The 20,487-nt window shown below is 51.0% G+C and overlaps 1 protein-coding gene across 1 annotated transcript in view; it reads left to right on the top strand.

Moving 5' to 3' along the window:
• Positions 1-18,398, top strand: part of LOC123778318 (cell adhesion molecule CEACAM5-like) — a 47,839-nt gene extending 29,441 nt beyond the window's left edge. Inside the window, 7 exon segments of the mRNA XM_087870838.1 lie at positions 6,437-6,715; positions 7,113-7,367; positions 11,167-11,287; positions 12,254-12,306; positions 12,621-12,652; positions 13,078-13,119; positions 13,389-18,398. Of these exon segments, the coding sequence (XP_087726964.1) occupies positions 6,437-6,715; positions 7,113-7,367; positions 11,167-11,287; positions 12,254-12,306; positions 12,621-12,652; positions 13,078-13,119; positions 13,389-13,454 (848 nt within the window). The 3' untranslated portion in view covers positions 13,455-18,398.
• Positions 18,399-20,487: the final 2,089 nt, after the last annotated feature.

Here is a 20,487-nt window from a genome sequence, read left to right as displayed (position 1 = left end):
TATTCACGTAGGAATGACTTCTCTACAAGCACATGGCAAAACGTATTAAATTAAATTGTATACTTTCAATAAGTTGGATTTCTTATATGTCAACTATAACTCAATAAAGTTGTTAAAATTGTACGTACATATATGAAATATTACTTAATGTACAAATTTTAAAAAATAACTGGGTAACAGGACTTTTTCTTCCACATATCCTACACAGTCCACCAGAGGGCGGCAGAGCGCTCCGCAGCCTGGAGGCTTCCTCCGCCTGCCCACAGCCCAGCAGGGTCTGACCCTCCCCAGCCTCACTCAGTTACAGTCCTCCTGGCTCTCCAGGCTCCCCACACTGGACCCCGTCAGCCCCTCTGGCCAGCCAGGCATCTACCCTGGTCCCTCTGTGGGCAGCTCATCCCTCCACACCCTCTGTCATTCGAGGGGCGACGGTCCACTCACCATTAGGTCCCTTTCTCAGGAGGGCTCCATGTGACCCCCCCCATCAGCTGAGACCCCGTGACATGCTCCAGACCCACCGGACACTTTCCCTTCCTGGCCCTGCTCCCGATTATAATGACTGCTCAGTGCCACGGTTTCCTGAGTGCCTGTGGCCCTGTTACAGGGTAAACCCCACGAGTCCAGGGCCACATCTGTCCTGTTCTCTCTGGATTCCCAGGATCCAGCCCAGGGCCTGACACAAAACAGATTCCCAGTAAATACTCCTTAAATGCATGAGGGAATCCCCACAATGTCCCCCACCATGTGATCCTGGGGTCATAGCCTCTTCCCTGCAGACCCAGGGCACTGGCATCAACATGGGAGGAGGCCAGCATGTGCCGGAGGCTGTCCCTGTAAGGCTGTCTGGCCTTTCACCCTCCTAGATTCAGGAGGGAAGACAGGGGCCTCCTACAGTTAGAGATCAGATCCTCATTCATTCCCAAAACACAGACACCCCCTCCCATCTCTGTCTTGTGCCCTACTTTTCTCCCTGGAGGGCCTGGATGGGCAGCCTGTGTCCTTCCTCTTCTCTCAGAGATCCAACCTGGCACAGATTCTGGATCACCAGCCCAGGTGCAGTTATGACCAGGGGAGCTCAGAGCCCTACCCTGACCTCCAAAGACATCAGGAGGCAAGTCTTCATCCTGAGGCCCCTGGTCTGTGGGGACAGCTGCTATGTCCCCCTGAAGATTTCTCAGCAGCCCAAGGAGTCCTGGGGAATGAGGGGAACTTCCCGGGCAGGCGGGACAGGAGAACCCAGATCTGCCTGTGTTTCCCTGGGGCTGAGGGTCTCCTCCCTTTAACAGAGGCAGCCCTGGGATCCCTCAGCTGTGTCTCTGGGTGGAGCTGCTCCAGCTCCTGGATCCTGTGGGGAGACCTAGAGCAGAGGAGAGACAGGGACAGAGATGACTTGGATGTAATCAAGTGTCCCCCCTGCCCGCTGCGATGGGGAGACAGGGCATTGTGGTGCTCACTCCCCCAGGCCAGTGCCTTTTCCCCAAAGTCTCAAGAGACCCCTGCTAGGTCATTCCTTGAAATCTCGAGGACAGAGAGGTCCTGCTGAGGGAGCACATCCTTCTAGGTGGACAGTTCTCCTGACACAGGATCAGGAATCTTCAACAGTGCCTGTCCTCTCCCTGGGCTCATGCTGCTCTGGGATGGAGTCAGGCAGTCTAGGACCCACAAGGACCAGGGCCTGGGCTGACCAGTCCCTCACCTCTGCCCAGGACTCAGGGCCCCTCAGACCTTTGGAATCTGGTCAGCATTCCTGGGCAGCCCCTCAGCATCGCCTCCAGGGGGCGACATAGGGACATGCAAACACACAGGAAAATAAACCCTGAAGCTGGCTTTGGCTAAGAAGGTGGAGGGGGAGCCTGGTTTCCATCCTTTTCTCCAAGAGACGCTTCTGGGTCCCTCCCAAGTGTCTGTTCTGTCCTGCCCGCTCCTTCTAGGGCCCTAGAACCATCCTGATCTGTCAGAGGCCCTGTGCAGCTCCCCATTCCCTGCCTGACATCACTCATGGGAGAGGCAGGGTAACCACAGGAAAGTCCCCCAGGCAGAGGACATGGGCTTCCCAGGACGCTCAGGAGCACATGGACAGTCTCTAGGCCACAGTTCAGCCAACAGACACGGAGACAGAGGGTCTTCTAAAAATCTTCCTAGGAGTCCCAGCCACCTGACCTCCCACCACCTCCACTCTTCCCAGGACACGCAGGTAAACCCCCTTCCCGCCTGAGAACTAGCTCCTGAGACACCTGGTCCTGGGTCTCTGGCCCTGGAACCAGAGGGCGGGCTGGGGACACACAGGGATGGACCGTGGGTCCCTCACCAGTCATCACCCGGCCTGCCCCTTTCTCACCCCCAGAGTCATCTCTGGGACCTTGCTGCCAGAAGTCAATCCAACCTCCCCAGAGCCTGTGAGAACACTGGGGAGACTGGTACCCAGCTGGGCTTCTCTGTTACAAATGGAAATAATCCCCTGGATTTGGGGACCCTGGGGCTGTGTGTGGTGCCCAAGACTCAAGGCCAGGACACAGCTGAGGCCAACTGGGAGTAGGGAGAAGGGCCATCCTCTAAGGGAACCGGGCCCCCCTCAGTCTGGCTATTCACAGTGTGCTCCCCGGGCTGGGATGACCAGCATCACCTGGGAGCCTGTTAGAGGGCCACTCTGGGGTCCACACCACACCCGCTGAGTCAGAATCTGTATTTTCACAGGATCTGCAGAATCTCCGTGGGCACAGGAGAGGGAGAGGCGGCCCCACCCCCACATCATGGGGTCTCTGCCTGGCTGGGCATCTGCTGAAGCAGCATTTCTAGGTTTCACCTGGGCATTCAGTCTTGATAAAGTTCCACAGGTGACCAGCGCCACAGTGGGGGTGACATCCCTGTGACGAGAGTTCCTGAGGCAGCCCCCAGGCTCCTGCTCTGAAGGGAAAGCCACACGGGGAGGAGAGAGGGCTGTGGGGGCACTGACCCTGCACTGTGCCTCTGAGCTGTGGGGGTCACTAGACCGAACGCCACAGCCTTGTGTTTGTCCAAACAAGGGCGTGTGCGCGCTCTCACATATGGTGGGAAATCACAGGTGAAGAGGGAGAGGCCTCAGCAGTTCCCAGGGAACCGCAGTGTAGACAGAAATGAAAGGGGAAGAAGGGGACAAGGGATTCAGGGGAAGGGTGGCTAATGGGGGGAAGGGGACCTGGCAGAGACCCCGCCCCCTGGCCACGTGACCCCGCCCAGAACTCCTGCTCCCAGAGGCCCCTCAGCACAGAGGGAGGAAGGACAGCAGAGCTGACAGGACAGGACAGCAGTGCTCCTAAGCGTTTCTGGAGCAGAAGCTCTTCTCACAGAGGGAGGGACAGAGCGGGCAGCAGGCACCATGGAGCCCCCCTCGGCCCCTTCCCGAGGAACACGTGTCCCCTGGCAGAAGCTCCTGCTGGCAGGTGAGAGGGATGATCCCTGGGAGGGAGCAGGAGGATGGGAGACAGAGGGGGGCTGGGGTCTCCTGGAGAGGACAGGGCTCTGAGAGAGGACAGGGGAGCAGGGCAGGACTGGGGAGCCGGCTCAGCAACGGGAAAATCTCATGATCTGGAAGTGGTAAGGGAAGGACTGTTTCCTAAGTTACTCATCACTGAGGACTGAATTTGGAAAACTTATGGTAACAACAACCAGGGACCCTAATCGCTGCCCCTTCCCACCAACCTTAGATCCTGACAGATAAACGCCAGATGCAGAGGATACTGGGGCACATTCATGCAGCCCCAGGTGTTTGCAGCCTGCCCCACCACTGGGGTACAGCACAGATCAGAGGAGTCCTTGTCCTCCCCGAGCTCAGTTCTATGGGGAGACAGACATGCAGAGACATCTAGAATGTGAGGTCAGGTACTGACAAGCACCAGGAAGGGACAGAGCAGGGAAAGGTCAGAACGTGAAGACAGAGGGTCTTTAGAGGATGCTGTCAGGGCAGGTCTCTCCCCAGGACCCCCTGAGTGTGAGCAGGAATCCGAGGGCAGGGAGGGAGTGAGCGACAGACATGTGAGGAAGAGTGTTGGACTCTGAAGACGTAAGTTCAGAGGCGCTGAAGTAGTGTGGTCATGCCGCTGACCTTGACCAGCAGGAGACACACACACACACACACACACACACACACACACGTGCACACTAACACACACACCCCGAGGCTGGGGGATTAAACCTGCTCTGAGTCCAGGGCTCCAGCTTTCCCTCCTGACACATCGGTGCAAATACTGATCCGTCTCCCCTCTTCCCTCCTAGTCTCACTCTTAACCTTCTGGAACCCGCCCACCACTGCCCAACTCACTGTGGAATCGGTGCCGCCCGATGCTGCCGAAGGGAAGGACGTTCTTCTGCGAGCCCACAGTCTGCCTGGGGATCTTCTAGGCTGTAACTGGTTCAGAGGGGAAACTGCAAACACCAGCCATCAAATTCTATTATATGTAGTAGACACACAAGTAACTACCCCAGGGCCTGCACACAGCGGCAGAGAGACAATATACCCCAATGGGTCCCTGCTGTTCCAGAGAGTCACCCTGAAGGACACAGGAAACTACACCCTACAAACTGTGACGAGAAATGCTCAAGTGGAACAAGGAACAGGACAAATCCGCGTATTCCGTGAGTAAGCCCTCTCTCACCTCTGGTGTTGTGTGGGGTGAATTCTACGTCACACACACGGGACTCACAGGCCTAGACGGGACCTCCATCCCCCTCGGCATTATGTCCCGAGAGGAGGTTTGACAATTAGTGTGGGACACACGCACTGGAGACAAACTTCCCAGGGTCGGAATTCCTTTTTCGGGATCCAGACTCTGGGATCATCTGAGAAAGACCCTGCAGGGGTCAGTTAGGACCAGGCCTGAGGGGCCCTGGGATCCTCCCCAGAGCTCAGCCCAGAAAGCCCCTGCCCAGACCACTGCCTTGGGGCTCCAGATCCTAGTGAGCCTGGGGGTCTGTGCCAGGATGGGGTGGCTCCTGGGCAGAGCTGACTGGGAGCAACCATTTCCCGGCTGCCCGAGCTGCTCAGCAGCCAGTGCTCAGTCTCAAGGGCCACATCTGGGGAGGGCAGAGCCTGGTCCTTCACCTGAGACTCAGCATGGACAGCACACACGTAAAAAGCCCCCAGTCCGTTAGCCAAGTGCTGTGGGGGACTTGGGGGACTGCAGAGGAAGGTCAGCACCCCCAGAGAGGAACACAGCAGACAGACGCACTTGGGGGCTCCTCTTCCACCAAGAATCAGGCCCAGGGGACTTCGCTTGTGGAGAGGAGCAGACACGATGCCATTTGATTGGCCAGCTGCTACAGACCAGATTGAGGTCAGGGATTTGGGTTCATTTAAAGGTTAATTTCACAGGGATGGCAAGTAGAGATCATTTATCGTTATTCCTACTGATTTAAGTGGAAACTGAGGCACAGGGAGACACAGTCACTGAATCAGGGTCACACAGACTGATGACAGCAGATCAGAGTTCCCCGGATTCTGTGTGCAGACACAGCACCCTCCTCTCCTCCATCAGAGGGAGGGATGCAGGTGTGGGCTGTGAGGGCAAATGGAGGCTCACTCCGTGTTTACTCGACAATCATGCGACCCGCATGAGTAATCAGACGCAGAATGACCCGGCCACCCCTCAGGTGGCGATCCTCACCTCCGTGGGCTGCACTTGAGATCGGATCGATTCCTGATGTGCTGCTCTCGGTCCCACTGGGTGTCAGCGAAAGGACTTGCCTTCTCCTCCCAACTCTGCACCTGAAACCAGCCCAGGGTCCACGTGTAACAAACTCAGTTGCTTTTGTTTAGGAGGGAAGGAGTGAGCAGTGTGGGTGTCTCTCCAGCTGTGAGCAGGGAGCCTGTGTGGCCAGAGCTCCCAGGATGCTGCACCCGGGATGCCTCTCTGAAGAGATGATGGGTCATTCGTCCCTCACCACCCCTGCTTCCTGCTCATCCCCTCGCTCTCTGCTTGGTCACTGGACTCAGCTCTGCCATGGATGGGGTCCCTGCCTCATGGCACTCATTATCAAACAGTGGGGCAGAGCTGCTCCCTGCAGGACCTGGGGCCTGAGTACTGAACTGACCTCCAGCCTTGTTCCTGGTGTCCCCGGGTGTCCTTTCTGCTCAGACCCCATCCCCAGGCTGGACTGTCAGGTCAGTGAAGAGCCAGGAGAGGTCCGGGGCCCTCTGTGACTCTGTCCTGTGTCTTCCACGACCCAGTGCTGCTCTGTAATTGACATTGGAGAAAGTCTGTGGCATAAGACACATAGAGCAGGGGCTTTACTTTCTGTGAGGCTCAGATCCTTATGCGTTTGTCTTGAGATACACAGACCTGCCCTATGCTTTGAAGGACTCAGGTTGGCTGAGAGCTGAGAGATGCCAAATCAGGTTCAAGATGCTTGGAAGGAAACACAGGTACCTTACAGGGCAATGTTCTCTATCTTGCCTGCACAGAGGATTTACCCAAACCCATCATCACACGGAAAATCTCTGACCCCGTGGAGAATGCAAATTCTGTAGTATTAACGTGTGAACCTCAGACTCAGAGCACAAGCTACCTGTGGTCAGTAAACAGGAAGAGCCTCCCGGCCAGTGCCAGACTGGAGCTGTCCCTGGACAACAGGACTCTCACTATACACCGTGTCACAAGACATGACACAGGACCCTATGAGTGTGAGACCCGGAACCCAGCGAGTGCCGGTCGTAGTGACCCATTCACCCTGAATGTTCTCTGTGAGTAACTTCCCTTCCTACCTGGCCCACGCTGCCAGCCCAAATCCACACTGCCAGAGGCCAGGCCACATCCATCCTTCTGGGGTCCGAGTCCATGACTCTCAGTCGGACCCCCAGGCTGGCCATGGCTTATTGTCCCAGGCAAACGTGGGCAGACTCAGCCTAAGTCAAGATGAGGAGGGGACCGGCTGTTCCTCCCTGAGAGGGTCACCAGCCTGTGAGGGGACACAGGTGACTATCTCAGACCCAAGCTCAGTGATCACAGGAGGCTTCTGGTTGGGACTTTTTCATACAAGGTTGGGACCCAGCTCAGAGGGACACTGTGGCCCTAATACAGACCAGGAGCTTCCCCTTCCCTCGGATTACATCACCTGTGGTTTTATTCTGTTTGCTCCAGATGGCCCGGACGCCCCCACCATTTCCCCCTCAGACTCCTATTACCGTCCAGGGGCCAGCCTCAGGCTCTCCTGCCATGCAGCCTCTAACCCACCTGCACGGTACTCTTGGCTTGTCAATGGGAGGCCCCAGCCATTCACACAGGAGCTCTTTATCCCCAACCTAACTTTGAATCATCGTGGAGCCTATACCTGCATCGCCTCTAACTCTGGCACTCGCCTCAGTAAGACCACAGTCAAGACTATCACAGTCTCTGGTAAGTGGTTCCCTAGAGCATCTGCACTGATGCTGTGGTGAAGGTCTGTCTGGCTTTCAGAAAGGAGCCTAGAAGAAGATATTTCCCACAAGCAAATCCCTGATCTGTGCCTGAACTCCCCCACTACATGTCAGCAGACCTTTCCTCCCCTTGCTCTCTGATTTGTCATGGCAGACCTTGGGTTCAGCCTGGAATTTGGGGAGGGGTTTTCTCAGCTCCAGAAAGCCCCATGCATAGAAGGGGGCTTTGCAAATGGAGAGGAAGACGGATCCTCTGGGTCAAGTTGCTTTTTGTTGTTGAATTGCAGATGTCCTTTATATAATCCAGATATTAATCTCTTACCAGATATGAAGTGCAAATGTTTCCTTCCAATGCATGGGTTGCTGACACTTGTTTTTCCTTTAGTGAACTTTAGTTGACACACAGTGTGACATAGTTTCACATGTACAACATAAGGATTGGACAAGTCTATGCGTTATGCTCTCCTCAACACAATATAGCTCCCATCGTCACCATGCAGCCCCATCAAAATATCATTGACTATTTTTCCTTTGCTGTGCATTTCATCCCTATATCCTGTTCATTCCAAACTACTGCCCCCACTCTCTGGATTGTGTTTCGTGATGCACAGGATTTTTCCATTTTGATGCAATCCATACATCTACTTTTTCTTTTATTATCTTTGCTTTGGGTGTCATATGTATGAAACTCCATTGAGATGTTCAGTTTCAATACGTTTTTGCTTTATGTTTTCTTCTAAGACTTTTATATTTGACTCCTAGGTTTAGATTTTTTATCTATCTTACATTAATATTTTTACATGGTGTAATTCGATTCCAACTTCATTCATTTGCATGAATATCCATTGTTCCCAATACCAGTGGTTGAATAGATTTTTTTCTCCATTGAATAGTCATGCCAACCTTCTAGAAAATCATTGGACCACATATGCCAGGTTTGTGTCTGGGGTGCCTATTCTATTCCATTGGTCTCTGTATCTGTCTTTATACCAGACTGTTACCTTGGTTACTGTAGCTTTGCAGTAAGGAAGTGGGAGTCCTCCCTTTTGTACTTCTTCAAAATAAGTATGGCTATTTGAGGCCCCTGAGACTCCATGTGAATTTTTGGAAATTCCTATTTCTGCAAAATATTTCCTTCAGGATTTCATAGGGAGGCACCTGGCTGGCTCAGTCAGTGAGCAGCGACTCTTGATGTTGTGGGCTTCAGGCCCACACTGGGTATAGAGAGTACTTAAAAATAAAATCTTTTAAAAAATATTTCATAGGGATTACATTGAATCTGTGGATCTCTTTGGTAGCATACTCATCTTAACAATATTAAGTCTCATCATCCATGAACATGGGATGTCTTTCCATTTATTTCTGTCCTCTGTAATATCTTTCAGCAATGTTTTACAGATGTCCTATACAGTCTATTGACTCAGTAACTAAGTTAATTCCTAAGTATTTTATTCTTTTTTCCCAAGTATTTTCTTCTTTTTATTGTTATTGCAAATAGAATTGTTTTCCTAATTTCTTTTTGGGGTACTTCACTGTTAGTGTCAGGAACACTTTGATTATTGTATATTGATTTTGTAGCCTGCAAAGTTGTTGAAATTGTTTATTACTTCAGCAGTTCTTTTGTGGAATCTTCTGGATTGTGTACATATAATTTCACGTCATCTGTAAGCAAACATGATTGTACTTATTCTTTCCAATTTCATTGTATTCTGTGTTTTTTCCTCCTAATTATTTTGGACTGGACTTCTGTATTGTGTTGAATACGGATGTTGAGAGTGGCATGTTTAACTTCTACCCGATGTTGGAAGAAAGGTTTTCAGTGTTTCATCATGGAGATGATGGTAGCTTTGGGTGTTTCTTATGGGGCCTTTATTATGTTGCAGTAGTTTCCTTCTATTTGTAAGAGTGCCAGTATTCTGTATACAGTAACCTCTTCTCTACATGAGTTTTCACCATGAGAGTCAATCCACAGATTTGGAAGTAAGAGTCTTCTTCAAAGTGATAAATCCTGTAGATTGAAAACTGTTTGATTCCTAAATTAATGAAGAGGGAGCAGGCAGCTCTCATTCCGTAGTAAATTATAACATTGTAAATAGCTTCCCTATTTTACATGAAGCTGCCTTGGACATGGAGGTACAAGGGGTGTGAGTCTTCCTCCCCCAACATATTGGAAAGCTATATAAGGAATGAGGCCAGATTTTTCAAAGTCATAGAAGTTCAAGAAAATCACACAAAACTCCATGGGAAAGAATTCCTCATAATAATGAGGCTGCTGGCCACGTGGGCTAACAGGTCCTGGTGCTGATACTACAGAGATGTCCAGCCAGAAGAGACAAATGACTGAGGGTCAGAGGGGAAGGTACAGCCCTCTCCTTACAGATCTTCACCTGAACAAAGACACTCAGCCTTCTGCATACAGCAAGGCCACCCTTTCAGGCCCCATTACAGAGCTCACTGGGCCCTCGGATTGGCTGGCATCTCAGAGGAACGATGTGGCCCCAGTTCCAAACTGATTCTCATTCCATCATCTCCTGTGTTTCTCCAAAGAACCAGTGGCTCAACCCTTTGTCCAGGCCAACAATGCCATAGTCACAGAACATAAGGGTTCTGTGGTTCTGACCTGCTCCACACATAATCCTGGGGTCTCCATCCGCTGGTTCTCAATGGCCAGTGTCTAAAGCTCATGTAGAGGATGAAACTGTCACAGGAAAACAGCACCCTCACCATAGACCTGTGAGGAGGGAGGATGCAGGGAATTAGAGTGTGAGGACTCCAACCTGGTCAGTTGCAGCAAAAGAGACCCCATCAGACTGGATGTGAGCTATGAATGACCCTTGACCTCTGCCCCATGCTCCCTGTATATTTTACTGGTAAGGGGTGTGAAATGTATGCAGGCCTGGAGGAGGTGGGAGCCTCCTTCAGAGCCTCTAGGTCAGTGTGGATAATATTCCCCGAAATGACTAATCTTGTTAGCATCTTGGTTTTCATATGTACCAGCTGTTGGACCTCAGGCAAGATGCTCAAACACCTGAACCTCAGTTTCCTCATCTCTAAAACTGGAAAGAACAGCTGGATCTTAGGGCAGTTGTGAGGGTTGTTAATATGAATTCATGAGATGAAAATTGAGACAGCGTCATACACAGATTCAGGCTCAATCAAACTTAGCAGGTATTGCTCTTTGGTTATTAACGTTTTTGTTACTGGCTGTAATGTCTCAGGGAATTGGAATTAAGTGTTGTCTGATCACGATCCAGCTCTGAGGCCTTCACTGATTTGCTGAAGCCCTTTACACACTCAGATGCTCATTTTGCACAGTGGAGATGACACACGGCCCCCTCATGGACAGGGAAGCATCAGATAAGATGCAATGCATTTCCCACGTACCTGGCACAGAGCTGACCTCGAAAGCAGTCAGCTAATGTTATTCTCTTTAATCAGTGAAGAGTGGACAGGTAAGGGCCTCCCTCTAAGACCATCAATGGTGATGGAGCAGAAGACACAGGGGAAGAGGCATCATGAGAGAGGAAAATAAACAGGATGCCAGCACTGTCCCTAGGAGAATGGGGACAATGTGAAGATTAAAGCAAGTCCAGGGTTTCACTCTGAGGAACAGAAAAGTTGCAGTGGCCAAAGGGATGAGACCCTCTGGTGATAACACACACAGCAGTCAGACTCAAGGCCTTTCTTCCGCCCTAACCAGGCCCTTTAGCCATGGCCCCTGCTGGCTTCCCCAGATTTGACTTGGGACTCATTCCTCTCCCTTTTTCTTCTTCATTCAGATGGAAGAAATACCACAGGTCTCCCTGTGGGGTCCATCACTGGCATCGCTGTGGGGGTTCTGGTCGTACTGGCACTGACAGTGGCCCTGGGGTGTCTTCTGCTCCACACAAGGACTGGAAGGTATGATGGGATTTCCCACACACTGATCCTGTCCTGCAGCAGACCCCTGGCCAGGAGGAGACCCCATACTGACCTAGGATTCTGGACTGGCTACTCCAGACCTCCCAACTACCCCCTGGAATTTCCCGTCTCATTCCCTCTGGCTCCTTCCTCAGCAGCTGTTGACCTGGGTGCTTCTTTCACATGTTCCCTAGTTATACATTAGGGACCATTAAGGAACAACCTCTCAGGGTTGTCCTGGTTCACTTGGCAATGCTACAGCAGTGCTGACAGGACTAAGTACTCAGTAAACAGCACTTCCCATGGTTTCATTAAGTCCACATGCCCTGTGAGGGGGATTTGCAGCCTCGGGATCTGAGGGTGGTACTTGGCAGAGTCACGCAATGAAGAGTGGAAGAGCCTGACAGGCCAGATGGGGTCATCCCTCAAATGGCAGCTGTAGGAACCACAGACTCTGATGTGTGAGACCAGAGACCTGGGTTAGCCAGGTTGAGGCCCTGGGATGTCTTTTATGCCTCTTGTCCAGGCAGATGGAGAAGAGGACAAGGCACTGTCACATTTCAGCATCTCCTGGCCTGAGTGGGGAGGGTCTGGCCACAGCAGGGCACCACATTTAGGGGTCCAACATACCCAGGGCTCCCCACGTGTCCTCTATATGCAGCTATAGCCTTGAAGCTTCTACTCAGTCAACCCATCATGTTTGATTTCTTTCCTGGGTCCTCCATCCCTCCTGAGGACACTTACTCCTAGTCACTCATCAGCCTGTGGGTCTTCCCCTGTGGTTCGAGGATATTCTCCAAAGGCCTTTCCTTATTCCCTCTTCTGGGCCCTTCTCTGCTAAACAGCACTGGTAGAGACAAGAGGTCTCTAACCCTTCCTGGAATGAGGATCCTGCTTATCCCCTGTTTAATACCAAAGCTGTGACCTCTCCCTGCACCCCTCACATATAAGCCTGATCTTTTTTAGGGTCAGTGGCTGGCATGATCTCAGAGAGCTCTGGCGCCCGGCATCCACCCCCCGTGAGTATCTCTTCAGCCCGGGGGGAAGGGAAGCCCTGAGGTCATGCCCAATGTCCACTCCTGCCAGTCATTGCTCTGGAGTCTCTGAACATTTCTCTAGGGTGAAACACTGGGGATCTCAACTGGCTATACTCCCTGGTGTGTGGAATTTGGCTCATAGGTCAATACCTGGCCTTCACTGGACCCTAAAATGGTCTCTCCCTGAGGGTACTCCTGCTTCCCTGTCCATTGAAAGCTGTGGAATATCCCCTCCTGGGAAGGTGGGTCCAAGCTTCTTCAGAGCCCTGGGTGCTAACTCCTGTCTCTGTTCCCAGGCCATGGTCCACCCGGAAGCTCCACATCCCCGGTAAGCTGTTCCCCCCCCCCATCACTCTTTCCACTGAGGTCCTTGCTGTGCAGCCTCAAGGCAGGGCAACCGACCAATTCAACAACATGGAGCAGACCCTGCTTCCCACAGAATAGCCATAACAGGGCTTGCCTGTTCTGGCCAGGACTAGACCCTTTTCAGGGGCAGGACCACCCCCTACCATGTCCTGAGTTGTCCCTGCTCCCCTGAATTGGCCAAAAGAGAACCTGGAGTCCAGCAAGGGGCAGGGTGGCCATGGGAGCAACAGCCAGGGGTCCTGGGCTAAGAGGATAGGGGCATAGGGCGCAGTGGGCAGGGGTAATGGTCAATAGGCTTGGAGAAGGCAGTTCAGGAGGCAGAACTGTACTGCTGTAGAGAAATGACCCTCCCTCTCTGCCTACTAACTCCCATTCTTTTCTGTCTAGGACTCCCTGCCCAGCCCCACCACAAGCGTTCCTATCTATCAGGTGAGTGTGGGCAATGAATGTTCTGGTCCCAGAACCCAAGGGGGCTGAAGATCTTTCCCCAACCTGATGCTGGCTGTGATTTCAGGTTCAAGAAACAGCAGAACGAATGGGAAATGGTGGGGTACTGGGAGGAAGGAGGGGCCTGGGTCAGAAACCTGTGACACAGCCAGGCTCTCAGAGAGCAGCCCACATGAGTCTAGAACAGAAAAGTAAACCAGATATGTTCTAAGGAGGTGGCAGTGGCTCAGAGTCCTCTTCTTCTTTTATAGGAATTACAACACCGCGACACAAACATTTACTGCCAGATTAACCACAAAGCAGAAGTGGCTTCTTAGTTTCCCAAATGCCTGGGGCCCCCTGAGACCCAGGACTCTAAGGGGGTGAGAAGCCGCAGTCGGAACCAGAGAACCAGCTCTAGGCCCTGAGGATATTCAGGCACATGGACCAAGGTTCAGGTTCATCACCAGCCTTCTCTACAAACTGCTGGTGGGCAGCCTGGACTTGGTCATCTGACTGTGGAGTCACTTCCTGAGGTGATGGCCACAACACCCTCCCTACCCTGAGTGATGGAGACAGAGGCCAGTCCACACTCCCTGCTACCCTCTCCACCTCTTCCTGGTTCCTAATGCTCCTTGTCAAGAATGGAAAGTCTGTGGACAGAGGAGATTAAGGGTTCAAAGCCCTGGGAAAAGCTGGAGTTCGTCAGCACCATGGACAGTATCTCAGCCTCCCTCCCCCCAGGAGTGGAGCAGGGAGGAGGCAGTGAGGGACTGGGGGAGAGGCTGCCCATTTCTATTCTACAGAAGAAAGATGCAGCAAGGCAGAATGCTATCACAGGGACAACCCGATTCTGCTCTCATGTGAATCGTAAACCCTTTGCTCACGTCCGGATGTTACTTCTTGGCACATCGATTACAGCTTCCTGCGTGGCTGACTGCTGCCCCAGAGGGTGGCCTCAAGGATGCTAGGAGGTGCTCCAGCCTCTTGGGCAACCTCCTGGGCCCTGAATGTCTGAACCCTCTCTTGTGTACAATAAGGACGGCATGTTTCATGATTAACTTCTTTTTTTTTTTAAAGATTTTATTTATTTATTTGACAGAGATAGAGACAGCCAGCAAGAGAGGGAACACAAGCAGGGGAGTGGGAGAGAAAGAAGCAGGCTCATAGCGGAGGAGCCTGATGTGGGGCTCGATCCCAGAACGCTGGGATCACGCCCTGAGCCAAAGGCAGACGCTTAACCGCTGTGCCACCCAGGCGCCCCTCATGATTAACTTCTGACCCTTGGTGCCTGACCTTGGAAACACACCCATCACCCAGCCTGGAGCACCCCTGAGCACAGCCTCCTGTTTACCAAGCCCCAGCTGACCCCCTAGGCAGCAGGACTCAGCAGAACCCTGGGCTGTTCTCCCAGCTCCTCCTTGCTGAGCTCTGTGCCTGGTGTCAGAATCCTTTGCCATCTGCCTGCCCTTCCCAGCAGGGCAGACCTTCCACCCAAGGGACAAGTGGGGCTTGAAGATTTCCCTGGGGAGAATTCAACATCTGAGGGTTCCTACATCTGCCTATGACCCCTCAGAGGAAGAGAACACATTGGGCCCTCACTGTCACCCCCATCTTTCTCTTTCCCATCCCACCCACAGAACCAACTCTGATGCTACAGACCAGCCCTGCCCTTCCATGGGGCTCGGGTCCATTCTGTCCACTCATAGTGGCCAACAGAAGGGTCACCTGGGTGCTCTTACTGTGACAATTTCTTTCTTCCTGCTTTTAATTCACTTTGCTCTTATTTTCCTAGGTATTGTGGTAAGAGCTTAGATTATTGAGATATTTCCTCTTCTGTAACGTAAGCATTTCATGCTACAAATTCCCCTCTCAGCGCAGCATAATTTGTATCCCACAAATGGTGGAGATTTGTTTTTAATGTACATAATTTAACTCTGTGTATTTTTAAAATTTCCCTTGAGACTTTCTCTTTGACCCACAGATTATTGACAAATACGTACCTTGCTTTCCAATGTTTCAAAGATTTTTCTGGTGTCTTTCTATTGCTGATTTCTAGTTTGATTACTATTTTCAGAGAACATAGCCTGATTTCAGTTATTTCAAATTTGGTCATGGGCGCCTCTCTGGCTTGGTGGGTGGAGCGTGTGTCTCTTGATCTCGGGCTCATGAGTTTGAGCCCCATCTTGGCGGCAGAGTTTTCTTCAAAACAAAGTAAATTCGGTTAGCTTTCAGATATGACAGGAAACATTAGCCACAGAGAAGGATAAACGGGACATCTTTCCCTTGGCTATTCTTTCATAGTAAGTCAGCGAGCAGCCAATTCCATGTTCTTCCTTCATCGGAAAATTTCCTTAGTTCCTCTTTCCTCCTGAAGATCGTTCTGCCAGATACAGGATTTGTAGTGGACTTGAAAAACCTGCCGCTTCCTTCTGGCCTCGGTGCTGTCAGATACAGACCTACCGCCACTAACTCAGTGTTCCTTCATATGCAATGGGTTGTTTCTCTGGCTGTTCTCAAAGATTCTTTTTTTCTCTTATCTTTAGTTTCCAGAAGTTTGCAACGTATCTTAGCGTGACTGCTTATTGTGTTTGGGGTTCACTCAGCTCTTTGGACCATTATTTCTTCAGGTACTTTTTTCAGTCCATTCTTTTATCCTATTTCTGGTATCCAGTGGCACCAATGTTAGAGTCTTCCTTTTAAGAAGATTTATTTATTTATTTATTTATTTAAGGGAGGCCCAGAGAGAGAGAGCACTCAGGAGCAAGGGGAGGGGCTGAGGGAGAGGGAGAGAGACTACCCGCTGAGCACCAAGAGACCAGAATCAAGAAGTATGGGCAGACTCCAGAAACTGGAGAAGGCAAGAAATTGATCCACCCCTAGAACCTCCAGAAAGGAATGTGGCCCCGCCAATATCTTATTTTAGTCCAGTAAATCCCGCCTTGGACTTCTGAACTTCAGAACTGTAAGATGGTAAATGTCTGTTGCTTCTAAGCCGCCGTCTTTGTGGTAATTGGTTACAGCAGTAATAGGAAGTGAAGACAGACTTCATATTAGATTATATTGTTGTACTAATATCAAACTGGGGAGGCGTAATCATCATACTGTGGATATATAGGAAAAAATCCAGGTTCTGATGAGATACAGGCTGAAGTAGTTAGGGTGAAGTATTATGATACCTGTTACATCCAAATGATACATCAAAAATCATATATATGTAATGAAAAAGATGTGTGTGCAGGCACATGCATATATTTACCTCTATACAGATAAAATACAAATGTGGCATCGGTAAATAAGCATGAAAGGTAAATGGGAGTTCATCTCATACTCTTGTAACTTTTCTCTAACTTTGATATTTTTTAATTGGAGGGGTGGGGCCTTATGTTTTAGAAGTACACACAAAAGTGTTTAAAAACAATATTATATGATTTGTAATATTTAAACCGGTGATCCAGTGGGTGGAGGAATAGAAGGGAGATAGATACAACAAGGTTCGTCATGAGTTGATGCTTTGCAGCTGGGGATGGGTACACGGGGGTTCACAATACCATTCTCTCTAGTATAACGAACTAGAAGCCATGTGTATATGTTTGAATGCAAACTCTCTTTGCAAATCTTTGAAAATTTTTCCATATGAAAAGATTTTAAAGAAAGAGAAAAAAATCCCAAAACAGAAGTTTTTTCAGAGTGCCACAGAATTTTCAAGACAGACCATCTCAAAATTATACAAATTCATCCACAGATTAGAGAAGGAATATCCCCCCAACTCATTCCAGGGTTAGTATAACCTTAATTTTGAAATAAGAATAACAACAAAAGTACAAAAAGAGGAAAACAACAGGCAAATCATACTCATGAAAGACAGGAAACGTGCTAAACAAGGTATTCTTAAACCAAATCCAACAGTATATAGAATCAGACAGTACACCGTGACTAAGTTCTAATTGTCCCAGCAAAGCAAAGGTGATTCAACGTTAGAAATTTATAAATGGGGGGGCACCTGGATGGCTCAGTCGGTTAAGCAGCCGGCTCTTGCTTTCGGATCAGGTCATGATCTCAGGGTCCTGGGATTGATCCCTATGTCGGGCCCGAGCTCACAGGGGAGTCTGCCTGAGGATTTCTCTCCCTCTCCCACTGCCCCTCCCCTCTGTCAAATAAATAAATAAATCTTTAACAAAAAGAAATGTATAAATGGAAGAGGGCAGCCACTTCTAGGGTGCCAGCAATGTTCTGTTTCCTGATCTAGCTGCTAGATACATGGGTGTGTTCAATTTTTGAAAATTCAGTAAGCAAAACACTTCATTCTGCAACAGTCCCCCTACACCCTCAATTTGTTTCGTGATATGCACTCTTTGATCAGACATGTTGTCTCGTAGAACACCCACATTCTTCCTTTGTTTCCTTATGCTGTCATTTCACTTGCTTCTCTAAACCCTGTATTTCCTACAGATTGGAAAATGAATCTCAAAGCTTAAATAGATTCAGGTTATATTTTTTGTGGCAAGAACGCTTCCTGGGTTGTATATGCATCATATCAAGAGAAACACCCTAATTGGTTGTCTAGACTTCATGCCAGTGTAACTATTTTGGTGACATAAAAATTGATCAGTGGACAATTGTTTAAGTTTTTATTTCTTTATTTCTTTATTTCTCTATTTATTTGACAAAGAGAGAGACAGCCAGCGAGAGAGGGAACACAAGTAGGGGGAGTAGGAGAGGGAGAAGCAGACTCCCAGTGGAGGAGCCTGATGTGGGGCTCGATCCCAGAACACCGGGATCACCCCTGAGCCAAAGGCAGACGTTTAACAACTAAGCCACCCAGGTGCCCCTAGGTTTTTATTTAAATTCCAGTTCCTTGGGACACCTGGGTGGCTCAGTGGGTTGTTAATCCGATTATTGGTTTCAGTTGGATCGTGGGTTTGAGCCCCTCGAGGGGCTCCATGCTTAAGGGGCAATCTGCTGGAGACCCTCTCCCTCTGCTCCTCCCCCCGCTCTCTCTCCTTCCCTCTCACTCAAAAAAATAAATCTTTAAAATTCAAAAAATACAACGAAACAGGGGCGCCTGGGTGGCTCAATCAGTTAAAGGTCTGCTTTGGCTCAGGTCATGATCCCAGGGTCCTGGGATCCAGCCTCCCATCGGGCTCCCTCCTCAGCAGGAAGTCTGCTTCTCCCTCTGCTTCTCCCCCTGCTTCTGCACCCTCTCCCCCTCCTTCTCTCTCAAATAAATAAGTAAAATCCTTTTTAAAAATCAAAAAATAAAATAAATTCCAAGTAGTTGACATGCAGTGTATTAGTAGTTTTAGGAGTACAATATACTGATTCGACACTGCCATACACACCTGGTGCTCATCACAGCCGGTGTCCTCCTTAATCCCCATCTCCTATTTCACACATTCCCCCACCCACCTCTCTCTCTAGGTCTCTAGCAGCATCCTGATCTGTCAACGGTCCCTGTGTACCCCCCATTGCTACCTGGCACCACTCATGGGGGAGGCAGGGTAACCACAGGAAAGTCCCCCAGGCAGAGGACACGGGCACCCCAGGACGCTCAGGAGCACATGGACAGTCTCTGGGCCACAGTTCAGCCAAAAGACACGGAGACGGAGGGTCTCCTCAAAACCTTCCTGGGAGCCCAGCCTCCTGACCTCCCACCACCTCCACTCTTCCCAGGATACACAGGAACCACTTCCTACCTGAGAACTAGCTCCTGAGTCACCTGGTCCTGGGTCTCTGGCTCTGGAACCAGAGGCAGGCTGGGGACACCAGGAACGGATTGTGGGTCCCTCACCAGTCCTCACCTGGCCTGCCCCTTTCTTACCCCCAGAGTCATGTCTGGGACCTTGTTGCCAGGAGTCCATCCAACTCCCCAGAGCCTGTGAGAACACGGGGGAGACTGATGCCCAGTGGGGCTTCTCTGTTACAAATCCCCTGGATTTGGGGACCCTAGGGCTCTGTGTGTGGTGCCCACAGACTCAAGGCCAGGACACAGCAGAGGCCAACTGGGAGCAGGGAGAAGGGCCATCCTCTAAGGGAACCGGGTCCCCTCAGTCTGGCTATTCCCAGTGTGCTCCCCGGGCCAGGATGACCAGCATCACCTGGGAGCTTGTTAGAGGCCGACTCTGGGGTCCACACCACACCTGCTGAGTCAGAATCTGCATTTTCACAGGATCCATAGACCCTCCGTGGGCACAGGAGAGGGAGAGGCGGCCCCACCCCACATCATGGGGTCTCAGCCTGGCCGGGCATCTGCTGAAGCAGCATTTCTAGGTGTCACCTGGGCGTTCACAGTCTTGATAAAGTTCCACAGGTGACTCCAGTGCACAGTAGGGGTGACATCCCTGTGACGACAGTTCCTGAGGCAGCCCCATGCTCCTGCTCTGAAGGGAAAGCCACACGGGGAGGAGAGAGAGCTGTAGGGGCGCTGACCAAGCAGTGTGCCCCCTGAGCTGCAGGGTCACCGGACCCCAACCACAGCCTTGTGCTTGTCCAAACAAGGGCGTGTGTGCTCTCCCATATGGTGGGAAATCACAGCTGAAGAGGAAGAGGCCTCAGCAGTTCCCAGGGACCCGAAATATAGAGAGAAAAAAAAGGGGAAGAAGAGGACAAGGGATTCAGGAGGAACAGGTGGCGAAGGGAGGGGAGGGGACCTGGCAGAAACCATGCCCCTGGCCCATGTGACCCCGCCCAGAACTCCTGCCTCCAGAGGCCACTCAGCACAGAGGGAGGAAGGGCAGCAGAGCTGACAGGACAGCAGTGCCACTGAGCTTTTCTGGAGCAGAAGCTCTTCTCACAGTGGGAGGGACAGAGCGGGCAGCAGGCACCATGGAGCCCCCCTCAGCCCCTCCCAGAGGAAGACATGTCCCCTGGCAGGAGCTCCTGCTGGCAGGTGAGAGGGATGATCCCTGGGAGGGGGCCAGAGGATGGGAGAAAGAGGCTGGCTGGGGACTCCCGTGGAGGACAGGGCTCTGAGAGGGGGCGGGAGAGCAGGGCAGGACTGGGGAGCCGGCTCAGCAACAGGAAAATGAAATGATCTGGAGGTGGTGAGGCAAAGTCTGTTTCCTAAGTTACTCATCACCGAGAACTGATGATAACAACAACCAGGGACCCTAATGGCTGCCCTTTCCCACCCACCTTAGATCCTGACAGATAAATGCCAGATGCAGAGGATACTGGGGACACAATCATTCAGCCCCAGGTGTCTGCAGCCTGCCCCACCACTGGGGTACAGCACAGATCATAGAGTCCCTGTCCTCCCCGAGCTCACTTCTATGGGGAGGAAGACAGACACGCAGAGACATCTAGAATGTGATGTCAGGTACTGACAAGCACCAGGAAGGGACAGAGCAGGGAAAGGTCAGAACGTGAAGA

The sequence above is a fragment of the Ursus americanus genome, chromosome 21 (genome assembly GCF_024610735.1).
Source record: "Ursus americanus isolate L20-20 chromosome 21, mUrsAme1.1.p, whole genome shotgun sequence".
NCBI classification, from domain to species: domain Eukaryota; kingdom Metazoa; phylum Chordata; class Mammalia; order Carnivora; family Ursidae; genus Ursus; species Ursus americanus.
The sequence above is the reverse complement of the archived record's forward strand: the minus strand, read 5'-3'. Positions and strand labels throughout refer to the sequence as shown.